The sequence below is a fragment of the Mchenga conophoros genome, linkage group LG11 (genome assembly GCF_057382185.1).
Source record: "Mchenga conophoros isolate Kocher_MC1m ecotype Shallow Benthic linkage group LG11, M_conophoros_male_GT1.1, whole genome shotgun sequence".
Classification (NCBI taxonomy): Eukaryota; Metazoa; Chordata; class Actinopteri; order Cichliformes; family Cichlidae; genus Mchenga; species Mchenga conophoros.
The window spans coordinates 27,468,221-27,480,769 of NC_140536.1; the positions used below are offsets into that span (position 1 = coordinate 27,468,221).

General features: G+C 39.6%; 1 protein-coding gene and 1 long non-coding RNA gene across 2 annotated transcripts; both read left to right on the forward strand.

Moving 5' to 3' along the window:
- The first annotated feature begins 7,904 nt into the window (after positions 1–7,904).
- On the forward strand, positions 7,905–8,659 carry LOC146564362 (uncharacterized). The gene is made up of 2 exons (XR_014894292.1): positions 7,905–8,219; positions 8,327–8,659. It is a non-coding gene; the product is annotated as an uncharacterized LOC146564362 (long non-coding RNA).
- Positions 8,660–10,872: 2,213 nt separating this feature from the next.
- On the forward strand, positions 10,873–12,375 carry LOC146564363 (prostate-associated microseminoprotein-like). Its single transcript, XM_085290367.1, has 4 exons — positions 10,873–11,009; positions 11,105–11,212; positions 11,713–11,821; positions 11,952–12,375. Exons 2-4 carry the CDS (start codon positions 11,107–11,109, stop codon positions 12,124–12,126), a joined length of 390 nt encoding a protein of 129 aa, XP_085146493.1. The 5' UTR covers positions 10,873–11,009; positions 11,105–11,106; the 3' UTR covers positions 12,127–12,375.
- The last annotated feature ends 174 nt before the right edge of the window (positions 12,376–12,549 follow it).

The following is a 12,549-nucleotide window of genomic DNA, read 5'->3' on the forward strand; positions in this document are numbered from 1 at the left end:
GTACCTAAAGCTGCTCACCCTCTCCACTTCACTCTCCTGGATAAACAGCGGCTGGTGAGGCCTCTTCTTCTTCCTCACGTCCACTATCATCTCCTTTGTTTTGTTAGTGTTGAGGGTGAGGTTGTTGTCCTCACACCATGACACCAGACAGGCCACCTCTCTCCTATAAGCCGCTTCATCCCCTCCAGTAATGCGACCGATCACTGCAGTGTCATCCGCGAACTTAAGTATGATGTTCTCTTTGTTGGAGGCGACACAGTCGTGACTGTACAGGGTGCAGAGGATGGGGCTGAGGACGCAACCCTGTGGAACTCCAGTGTTTGTAATAATGCTGACTGAAGTCCTGTTGCTGATCCTGACAGACTGAGGCCTGCCAGTCAAAAAGTTCTGTAGCCAGTCGCAGAGGGTGGGGTGCAGGCTGAGTGCAGACAGTTGCTGATGAGTTCGTAAGGGATGACCGTGTTGAAGGCGGAGCTATAGTCAGCAAAGACTACCCTGATATTTCTCTTAATATCACCACTCTCTCAAAACACTTTGCAATGATTCGAGTAAGTGCAACTGGTCATTTAGTCATTTAGGCAGGTGGCGGGGCTTTTCTTGGGGTGAGGGATGATAGTTGTGGTCTTGAAGCATGTGGGAACGATGCTCTGACTGAGGGAAAGGTCAAAGATGGAGGTGAGAACATCAGCCAGCTCATTCACATGCTCTAAGGGCCCTTCCAGGGATGTTGTCTGGTCCTGATGCTTTGCGGGGGTTGATCTTCCTCAGGATTTTGTGCACTTGGTCTATTGAGACCGCTGGCGGGGGAGACAGTCGGGTAATCTGGGGTTTCTGGGAGGTCTGGAGGGTCTGGGAGATCTGGGAGGTCTGGGAGGTCTCAAAGCGGGTGTAAAACAGGTTGAGATCATCCATCAGCCTGCGTGCAGAGTTGATGGTGTGGGTGGTGGCCCTATACTCTGTGATATGCTGCAGGTCTTGCCACATCCGCCCGGGGCCAGCAGAAGAATGGAAGCCATCCAGCTGCTTTCTCTACTGCCTCTTAGCTGCTGTAATGGCTTTCCTCAGTCCGTACTACGAAGCTTTGTGCTCCATCTCATTGCCTGATCTGAATGCAGCATCCTCCACTTTGATCCAGGGCTTCTGGTTGAGGAACTTTCTGATTTGTGTGGTGGGCACAATATTGTCAACACAGGTGCTGATGTACCCAGTCACATATTCAGCATAGTCCTGTATGTTGACAGAACAGTTCTCCTTAGTGGCTGCAGTTTGAAACACATCCCAATCTGTTTGAGCAAAACAGTCCTGCAAGATGCTCTCAGTTTCTGGGGTTCTCTGGGGATCAAACCAGGAACCTTATTGCTGTGGGAGGACACTGCTGTTGTTTTAAGCCGACAAAATTCTTCCTTAGTAGATTAAAAAAACACTGTGGGCCACCACCAATCACAATTTTATCCTGATCCCTATCAGTATCCTTTAAAATACCACCAATACATTTCAATCAGATACATTTTTTACAGCAAAGGTGCACATTATAGGTTAGCTATTTATAGCACCAAATCACAACAACAGTTGCCTCAACCAGCACATTATAGTAAGGTAAAGACCCTACAATAACACAGAGAAAGCCAACGTAATAACATTTTTCAAAACAATGAAATCGTACAATTTATATCCATGAGTCCATGAAATATTTGAAACATCTAATAGTTGGATTAACACCATTCTGATATGGTGTTAAATGTCATTATGAGCATCAAGAAGAAATACTTTTTGTTCAGAAATGATCTTTTAGTTTCTGATTGCCACCCAGCTGCAAAGAACCTTTGTGTGATTTTTGGCAGTGCTTCTATGCAAAGTAAATTCCTCAGTAAGCTGGAGGCTTACCACCCTTCACGTGACTTTGAGAGAGTAATTCAAACCTTTAATACTGCTTGATTAGACTGTTGTAATTCTCTCATTGTTGGGTTTGATCCGTTGTCACTTGTTGGCTGTGGGCTGTATAAAATGCTTGCCTTCTGGTAGGAAAAATAGGACGTGATCATGTCACACCTGTACTGGCATCTTTACATTCCAGGATCCAGTTTAAAAATGAACTTACTTGCTTTTAAGAGTTTGAATGGCAGGAGGGAGGGATGTGTATTTCTAGGGAAGAATGGACTCAGATGTGGGAATGGCAATGGAGGAGTACTTCCTCCAAAAGCTGGAGGGAGTTCGGATGGAAAACTCTGATAAGGTTCTTTATCACTCCATGTCAAAAGGCTCACTATGATGGGAATCCTCCCGTGTGCTGGCGAAACTGTGGATACCAAGGAGCCCATCACACCCATATTATGTGGGACTGTCCTGTGCTACGGACTTACTGGAAAGACATTCATGGTATATTACAAGGCATTTTTAACTGTACATTCCCTCAGGATATGAAGACAATTTTTTTTGGCTGTATACCGCAGAACTGGTCCAAAAGTGACATATGTCTGTTAAGAGCTTTATTGGTTGCAAGTAAGAAATGTATAACAAAGAAATGGTCCTCGCAAGACATACCGACTTTGTCATTATGGTGGGAAATTACGTTAGAGATACAGCGGGGAAAATAAGTATTTGACACATCAGCATTTTCATCAGTAAGGGGATTTCCAAGTGGACCATTGACACAACATTTCCACCAGATGTTGCCATCAAGCCAAATATTGACGTCATACAAACAAATCAGAACGTATAAGTATACAAGTTAAACCACAATAAATAAAGTGAAATGACACAGGGAATAAGTATTGAATACATGGAGATAACAAGGGGCAAAATGACATAGAAAGCCAGGAGATCACCTGAAATCTGTCAGTATTGATAGAGAAATCCTGTCCCCTATCAGTACTAATTGATATCAGCTGCTTTAGTCCTAATTGATGGCCTATAAAGGCTCCTCATTACCCAGAAGGCACACAGGAAAGACTTCATGATGGGTAAAAGCAAAGAACTCTCTCAAGATCTTCGTAATCTTATCGTTGAAAAGCATTTTGATGGGAATGGTTATAGGTGCATTTCCAGAATGCTGAATGTTCCTGTGAGCACTGTGGGGGCCATTATCCGGAAATGGAAAGTGCATCAGTTCACCATAAACCTGCCACGATCAGGTGCTCCACGCAAGATCCCTGTCCGAGGAGTCCAAAGAATAATCAGGAGGGTTCTCCAAGAGCCAAGAACCACTCGGACAGAACTTCAGGAAGACCTTGCATCAGCAGGTACTGTTGTTTCAAAGAAAACTATAAGCAATGCACTGAACCGCCATGGCATCCATGCACGCTCACCACGCAAGACTCCATTGCTGAACAAAAAGCATGTCAAGGCTCGGTTAAAATTTGCGCAACAGCATTTGGAGAAGCCTGTGGATTATTGGACGACTATAGTATGGTCAGATGAAAGCAAAATTGAACTTTTTGGCAGTCATTCTACACACCATGTTTGGAGAAGAAATGGCACTGCTCACCACCCCAAGAACACCATACCAACAGTCAAGTTTGGGGGTGGAAGCATCATGGTTTGGGGCTGCTTTTCAGCAAGGGGTACTGGCAGACTTCATATTATTGAAGGCAGGATGAATGGAGAGATGTACCGGGACATTCTGGATAAAAATCTGCTGCCATCTACCAGGAAGCTAAAAATGAAAAGAGGGTGGACATTTCAGCAAGACAATGATCCCAAACACAAGGCCAAGGAAACAATGAAGTGGTTTCAAAGAAAGAAAATCAAGTTGCTTGAATGGCCCAGTCAATCACCTGACCTAAATCCCATAGAAAATCTATGGAGAGAACTGAAGATTAAAGTTCATAAAAGAGGCCCAAGGAACCTTCAAGATTTAAAGACCGTTTGTGTGGAAGAATGGGCCAGAATCACTCCTGAGCAATGCAGACGACTGGTCTATCCATACAAGAGGCGTCTAGAAGCTGTAATCACCAACAAAGGCTTTTCTACAAAGTATTGAATAAAGTGTGTTCAATACTTATTCCCTGTGTCATTTCACTTTATTTATTATGGTTTAACTTGTATACTTATATGTTCTGATTTGATTGTATGACTTCAATATTTGGCTTGATGGCAACATCTGGTGGAAATGTTGTGTCAATAGTCCACTTGGAAATCCCCTTACTGATAAAAATGCTGATGTGTCAAATACTTATTTTCCCCGCTGTATATAGGATGGAGGAAGTAACAGCTCATGTTAATGACAGGATGGCCTGGTTCCATCTGTGCTGGGATAAGTGGGTCCAATACGTTAATACCTATAAACCGAATTTTCTCTTTAAAGCTTGAAACCACCAATTTAGTTAATTGTTTACTCCCGACAGAGCTTTCTCCTTTTATTTTATATATATATATATATTTTTTTTTTTCCTTTTTTTTTTTTTTTTTTTTCTTCTTTCTCTTTCTTTCTATCTGTCTTTCTCCTCGTTTTGTTTCGTTTTTCTCTTGTAAACTGTGTTAATTAATGCCTGTAATCATCTTTATGAGGTAATATTGTAGAAATAAAGAATATAAAAAAAAAAAAAAAAAAAAAAAAAGAGTTTGAATGGCCTGGCACCACGCTACTTAACTGAGCTTTTACAGTCCTACACTGCTGCCAAAGCACTGAGGCCTACAAACCATGCAAAATCAGTCTTATGTATGGTGCTTTATAATGCATATAGTGTATTTATTGGTGATTTAATTATTTTTTTTATTGGATATTTAGCATAACCTGTGTAGCACTTTTGTAAAATACAGTATAGAGATAAACTTTGACTTGACTTGCAGCAGGTGCACTTAGTAAACTAGTCCCTGAGTTTCTCTGTACCTAAAAGTGTAAAGCAGAGCTAAAGTTTTTTGTTTGTTTGTTCGTTTGTTTTTTAGACAACAACAAAAAAACAAGTGTCTGAAAGCATTAATGAAAAATCAATATATGTAACATTTCTCACAGCTTTGCTAAAGAGTGCAAACAGATGGTGACCTTCCTCTCACTCTCCCTGCCATAAAGTAATTTATATTAGTTGGCCGAGAACACATTGCACACAATAGTTAAGGCGTGGGACTTGTAAGGCGCATGGTTGTGAAATACTGTTCCTGCCCACTAACCTATATCCTGGTTGCACAGGTAATAGTTTATGCATGCAAACACAAACAGAATGAGAAAGAACAATGAACCAGTCAGACAGTGTTTTTATGTATTGAATAATGCTGCTGTCCTCCATTCTGCTCCTTCGTGAAGGCGTTTGTGTGTCGGTTTCATATTTGACTGCATGTAAATATAAGCTGGCGGAAAAAAAACTAAATGCTGCACAACTAAAATAAAAATGGAAAGCATCTTCCACTTTTGCTTTCACTGTGAACCTATTAACCGTATGTACATCTGATTTGTGTCTTGGACGCTGTGTTCTGGCCTTTAGTTTGGATCACTTTTATTAATTTATTTTCCTCTGTTAGATAACTCCTCCACGTCCAGCGCTGAAAACACAGAGATATTGAATAACCACTGTTAACCTTGTCTGCCTCGCTCCTTTTTAGTGACCCTGCCTCTGCGTCAGTATGTGTGTGCATGAGAGAGAGAGAGAAAGAGCGAGCATAATTAACTGACCAATCGCAGAACCCAGAGCTTTGATGCATCACTCTATATAAACTTCAGTCTGTTATTCTTGTGAAGCTTCGGCTGTACAGCTTGTGTTCTGGTCGATCGTACAGTGTCATTATTTGTGTGTCCTCCATCAGTCCACAGTTGCTCTATCTAATTGTTAATTTTAGGTGTATATATTAATATAACATGAATATTACATAGGGTTATTCATAGCATATATGTTAAACGATATATAACATGAGCTACAGGGGGTAGAAATGACTGTGCATGAACACATATACGTTTGAAATGAAGAGTTGATTGACTGAAAGTCTTACTCAGAGATGAGAACATTTAAGGGTGTCTGTCTGTCGGGTTCAGCATTCATGAATTGACTTTATTATTAAAGGGTTGTTTTTTTTTAAAGCATTTTATCCTTTAACTAGAAACTTAACCAGAGCAGAGAGAAGACAAGAGGTGAAGAGACAGGTGTAAAATGACATGTGACAGAAGTCCTCACTTGGTGTCAAATCAGGGACGTAGCAGCTCAATCCTACAGAAGGTCTGCTATTCCTTTAGATTTGTTAAGCAGTTGCACAGAAGTGATTATATATGAGATCAGTCCCATTAAATTTAATCATGACTGCATGTAACAATCGGTTACTGCATGATCAGGTTTACAAAATCACTTCATTGGTTGTAATTTGTGTTTAAAGTGATTTACTGTTAGTGATGTTATCTGCCCCTTTTTATAAAAGCACAGAATCAGCACGTTTTCACACTCTTGTGATCCTTTTTCTGTCGGACTAAGACAAGCTGCAAGCAATGTCTTAGTTCTGCAATCTTATCAGCAACACAGCAAAACTAATACTTCAGCTAAACTGAAACCTCTTTCAGATTAACTTAAATTAACTCTTAATCCTTAAACATGTTATTAGAAAACAGAAAAACTTGGACTAAACTAAAGGGATGTAATTTTCCTCTTAGGTCTTTGAGATGAGGGCACTATAAAAAGGCTTTCAAGCAAACTCTTTTGTCTTTAGTAATGCAAAGGATGTTAGTTGTTTTGTTAAATCTCATGCAATTCATTTTTAAAATCACTTTCCTCTGTATCACCCTGTCATCTCTCACTCTGCTTCACACTGCCAGCCATCTGCTGGAGATTAAAACACTCCCCCAGGCTCACAATTAGGCAATCGAGGGGCTATCATTCCGCCCCAATAGGCTGACAAGGTCGGCGTCATACCAGGAGAGGATACAGAGGCGGCAGCAAGGGACATTTAATCTGACTGATGTCATAAACGTAAACTGTAGTGTGTGATTTGATGTGTATGAGCAGAAATGTACAATTAAGAATGCACCTGTGTTAAAAAAAAATAGCCAGATTCTCTGTAGGCGATGACGCTGTTTTATGTTTAGCGCAAAAATATGTTAGAGTCGTCGAACACAAAGTGGAAGTTATAACAAACCACCCTGACATTCAGAGGTCACACTGACAGCTGGAGGTCACTGAGATTTTAGAGTCAATCCTCAGTCTGCCTCAATGTCACAAGTCTAGCAGAACCGGTTAAACTTTACAGTCATTCTCACGTTAAAATTAAAATATCAAGCAATTGAAAACATAACAGAGCTATTTAATGAATGTCGATCCATGGACACTAAACAGTGTTCACATTTTGAAGTAAAAGTCAACTTTTTGCCTTTGAATTGATGTGGAGTTTGAAATTAAGGTAATATTGTTTAAAGTTCTGCTTAATACAATAAAATTGGGTATTTCTCAGACAAAAAATTACCTTGTACTGCTTTCACATTTAGATGCTCTTGATTATTGTAATAATGACGGAAAACATATTTAAAAGGATTTTATTTTCCTCCTGTAACCATGTTCAATGCAAACAAACATAATTTAGAAGTTTTATTTGTTTTAAATATATTTATATTTTTAAAGATAATCTTAGATACGACCTGTGACTTTACTGAAATGACCGTCACATTCACTCTTGTCCTCCCTACAGGCAATAACTGAGTGTTATTTGACTCTGCACTCATGTCAGTGTGTGTGTGTGTGTGTGTGTGTGTGTGTGTGTGTGTGTGTGTGTGTGTGTGTACTCACAGTGGGATGAACATTACATCTATTGATCCAGCTAATGTGGGGAGGAAAGACTGCAGGCCACAGCAGCTGATCAATATACCTTTAATTACATGGGACACAGAGTGTGTGTTACTGAAAGAGTGGATGTTGGTGGTCCCCCCCCCCCCCCCCCCAAAATCAAGGGACTGCATATATATAAATGCTGTCCCACTGGGGACAGGCTCACAGACTCACACACATTCGACAACATTTTTATTATTTTTCTACTTTTTATTAATCAGCATGCCAGTTTTGCGAAGGACCTGCTGATGGGATGCTGGGACTCCACCTGCGCATAGAGAGAATGAGTGAGTATCTTTATTTTTGTTTGTTTCATTGCTATTAAGAGTGTTTCTTTATGTAGATCATTCCTCTTCTCTTGCCTTTGCACCAACTGTATTTCCTGAAGCTAACAGAGACGCTGATCTCAAATGCCAACACGATCTCTGGCTCCCTCGCCCTCTGGGCCTCTGGTCTGTCTTTTTCTTTCTGGAGAAGGTTGTTCAAGTCAGTATTAGTTAAATTCAGCTCAACAATCTGACTGATTATGCGATGTTTGTCACTTCCTAATTTTTTTTTTTACCTCACTGCCTCATGTTTCTTTTGTGCAACAGGTTTTTCCAGCCTGCAGGATTCTTCCTGGTTTGCCAGAAGCTGTGTGATATGTTTGATATTCGGTTGTTCTTGTGCTTTATAATGTCAACTAAATATCAGACATATTCCTACAGAGTCCGGCACTGACTTCTGACCTTGCTTCATCCCTGAAAAAAGGCCTGTGTGACGTGAGACGTTCTGCAAAATAAATATGGCGCCAATGGAAATCTTTACAAGTACATGATTGCAATTCTTAAATAGCAAATTTTTAAAATATATACGTAAATGATTAAGCTTGAGAATGATCTCTTTATACTCTGAATGACGCAAATAAAAAAAATGAGTGAAAATCGGCTTCAGCTGTCTGTCCACTCTTTCTCTCAAACACACGCAGGCATGTACACAAGTACACAATTACAATCTTGTTACAAACAGCTGACACAGTAAAGACGTGCATTGTTTGGTTTTTTTTTTGTTTGTTTTCTCTTTAAACGAGGATCTGACTGCATGGAAACATCCTGCTTCATGAGCAAATAGGCGTTGCTGTCAGTGTTTGTCTTACCAGAGAAGAAGTCAGGTCTTTCACGTCCTCCTCTTTATTCTTCCAATCATTTATTTATTTATTTTTTACATTTCAACAATTGAAAAAAAAAATTAAACAAAATATAAGGACTTTAGGTAATATTCTGGTTCCCCATCTGCTCTCCTGGAGATTTTCTTTTCCCATTTTTTTCTGGTAGGAATGCAAAATGCGAAATTTTATTTTATTTAATGTCTGACTATTAAGTATCTTTTCCCATAAAATGGAATAGAATAGCCTTTATTGTCGTTGTACATAGTATTATCATGCAATTTGACTTCGACAAAGAGTCCACCCACTGCATTCCTCAAAGGACATTTTATTATGCAATATCTTATATGAATAGGCTGGAAGGAATGTGTCAAATGCAAAACTGGTGGAGCCGGTAGGAAAGATGGTTATCTCCTATTTTCATTCTTTCTTTTTTAATTTCTTTTTATATTTTGCAGGTTTTCAATTAGATAATGGACGTGCTCCCTATGAACGAATCATACCGTACTTTGTGATTATTGCTCCCTTCAATTTTTTTAAAGGTAGACTTAACAAACTGACAAACACAATAAAGCAGAGCCCTCGCCCATAACGACCAGCAGAAAAGTTGTTGGATGATAAGTCTATGATGAGACAGTGCACAAAAATTCCAGTCCACTGTGATCAACTGTCACCAATCCCTCAATAAAGTCATGTAAGCTAAATGTCAGTTTTTCCAGTGTGAGAATTCCCATTAACTCAGCATAGCAGTACTTTGCTGTGGGTGCATTCCTGGGACAGGTTTAATAAAATGATTTTCTCTATGACAAACAGAGCTAACACCTCTGTTTACTTTTATTTAAGTACGTGTAAGTGTATTACAATGGATTACATTGACTCTAACTGTTTGTTTTTTTGAACAAAACTTTTCTGACATCAAGACAGATTGGTTCTTATATAGCTCTAACACTCACTCACACACGTACACTGTTCCTATGCTTCAAATCAAATATGACTAGCCAATGGCCGATCAGATGAACGAGGGTTAAAAAAAATCGCAGTGTGTGTGTGCGCGCGCGCATGTGTGTGCGTGTGTGTGTGTGTGTGAGTGTGTGTGTGTGTCTGTGTGTGTGTGCGCATATGAGCTTATGCTATCACAGGATTCAAGGTGGCTTCTTCAAACACAACCCACAACAAAGAAGAAAAAACATAATGAGCTCAAATTTAATCAGGCGGCCTTCAGATATTGTTAGATGTTGCGTCGTCTCTTGTGTTCCTAAAATAAACCCCACAATGACGCACGCCACACATGAAGAGACTTTTATAAGAAAAATTAGATAAAGTTCACTGAATCATTTGAAATCCTATTTGGACTAATGTTGTTCCCATGATGATTCATTAATTAAAGGACATGAAATTGAATAAAGCAAGTGACATGCTTCAGTGACTTTTAAAATTAGTCATTTGTAAGCAAAAGACAATCAGCCAAGATCTCTGTTTGAAGGCTAAAATATGATATCAGTCCTTAACTATAAAGAAACAAACCTGTCCTTTCATATTACTTCTTTAGCAGCGGGGTCAAAGGTTTATGTTTTTGCTCATGCACACGCATGTAGCTGCTCGTATGTTAGACAATAGGCCAGAGCCTGGTTGTCCTATATAGGGTGTCATCAGCACGATCTACAGATAGAGTCAAATGGCACCCCATGAAACAAATGTTATCTGAAAGAGTGCACACTGTATACTCTGGGGCACTGTCTGCAAAGCAGTGCAAGGGGGAATGACAAACACTGCAACAAATGTGCTTGTTGTGTGTGCATATAATGTGTGTGTGGTGTATATGTGCTGTAAACATCTGCTGGTAATTAATGAGTGGGAGGTTTGTGGACACATGGCAACAAAGAAAGTAGAAAGTGAGTGTGTTCTGATAAAAAAAAAAAGGGGGGGGGGGGGTTGGGGGGAACGTGCTGCTGCGGTATAAATAGAGAGAGACCAGGAGGAGAGAGTGCATCAGTTCAGGAGGGGCACTGAGGAGGAGACGGAGGAAGAAGCAAGAAGAGGGTGGATGACAGAAGGAGGACGCGCAGAGGAGACCTGAGAGACAATACAGCATCAGAACATTTTTATACACAGTGCTGGAAACTTCAACCCGAGTGAGAGCATCAACCTGAGTACTGAGTTGATGAACCTGAGTCAGACTGATGTGTTCATGGTGTTTCTTTAACCTTTGCACTTCTTCTATTTTCAGAAATGGCAAACACAGCAAGTATGCTCCTGGCTCTACTGTCTTTCCTGAGTGCCACTGTTCCATGCTTTTCTGTGTACAGCAGTGGCGAATGCTTCTTCAACACTAAAGGTATCATATATCCTACATATGTAATTAGACACTTCTTTTTTTCTTTTTTCTTTTTTTTTGGTGCTCATACCTAATGTTTTCTGAATGTCTCCATCCACTTAGTCTGTGTGCTGTGGTTGCTCATCAGATGCACATTTTATAACAGGATTGGTTCAAAAGCTTCAGATGCATACTAATGTAATAAGCTACAAAGTATGAAGAGGTTGCAGTTTTCTTTACACAAACATTCAGAGCATCTATACCTGAGAGAAGGTAATTCAGTGAAGTGCAGGAGGGAAAAAGCTGCATTTAAAGTGGTTTTATAGCATTTTTTTTGTTCTTGTGTAGTTAACTTCTAAAACTGCAAAAAAAAAGTATTTAGCCATTTTTTTAAATATAATTTAATGCTGTGATGAACATTTTTAATATATATACTTATTCTCGTAAATTTTGAATGTAACGGCATGGAATGAGTTTTATTTAATCTTCATCTTCTCTTTCTCATGTTTGTCATTTTTAAGGGACCTGTGAACACATGGGACAGATGTACGGGATAGGAGAAAGCTGGATCACCAGTGACTGCTACCAGTGTGTTTGCATGGAGCCTTTCGGAGTGGGATGCTGTGACCAGTGAGTTTCCTTACACACACACACACACACACACACACACACACACACACACACACACACACACACACCAACAAGCACAGACTGTATTTTGATGTGGCTAAACATAACTAAACACTAATCTTTCCTGCAGTGGATCTCAGCCTGTGGACTATCCAGATTGGTGCGAGGTCATCCGTAAGCCAGATTCTTGCACCAGCGTTGCAGTGATGAAAGTCAATCACAAACTGCCGTGCCTCTGGGGACAAGGCCGTCTCAGGACAGCTGCAGGGCAGCCGTGGAAATCCGACAACGATCCCTTATTTTGAATTCAGCAAATAAAACCAAAGATAACAATAGATAAAATGTGATACTTATTAAGAATAACTAAATAAATTATTGGTTTTAGTTTATCATAAACTAGTCAATTTTACACAAAAAAGCAATTACCTCCATATCTGTTTCGCCGTATTATATTAATAATTATATTTGTCATTTTAATATTTTGACGTTTGTTATTGAACTGTCACTTTAAATGTGTTACATGTGTCTGGTTCACCTTTTAAGATCAAATAAAATCTACAATATATCTGATTTATGGCTTTTTCAAATTTGTTACTGTGTCATTATTTTATATAAATATATTTCTTTGTTATTTTTCAAACACTTAACTGTAACCATAGTGTTTATAAACTGCACAATGGCTTCTCTAGCTTTCTAACTGGTATTTAGAGCAAAAGTCGGCAACTGAA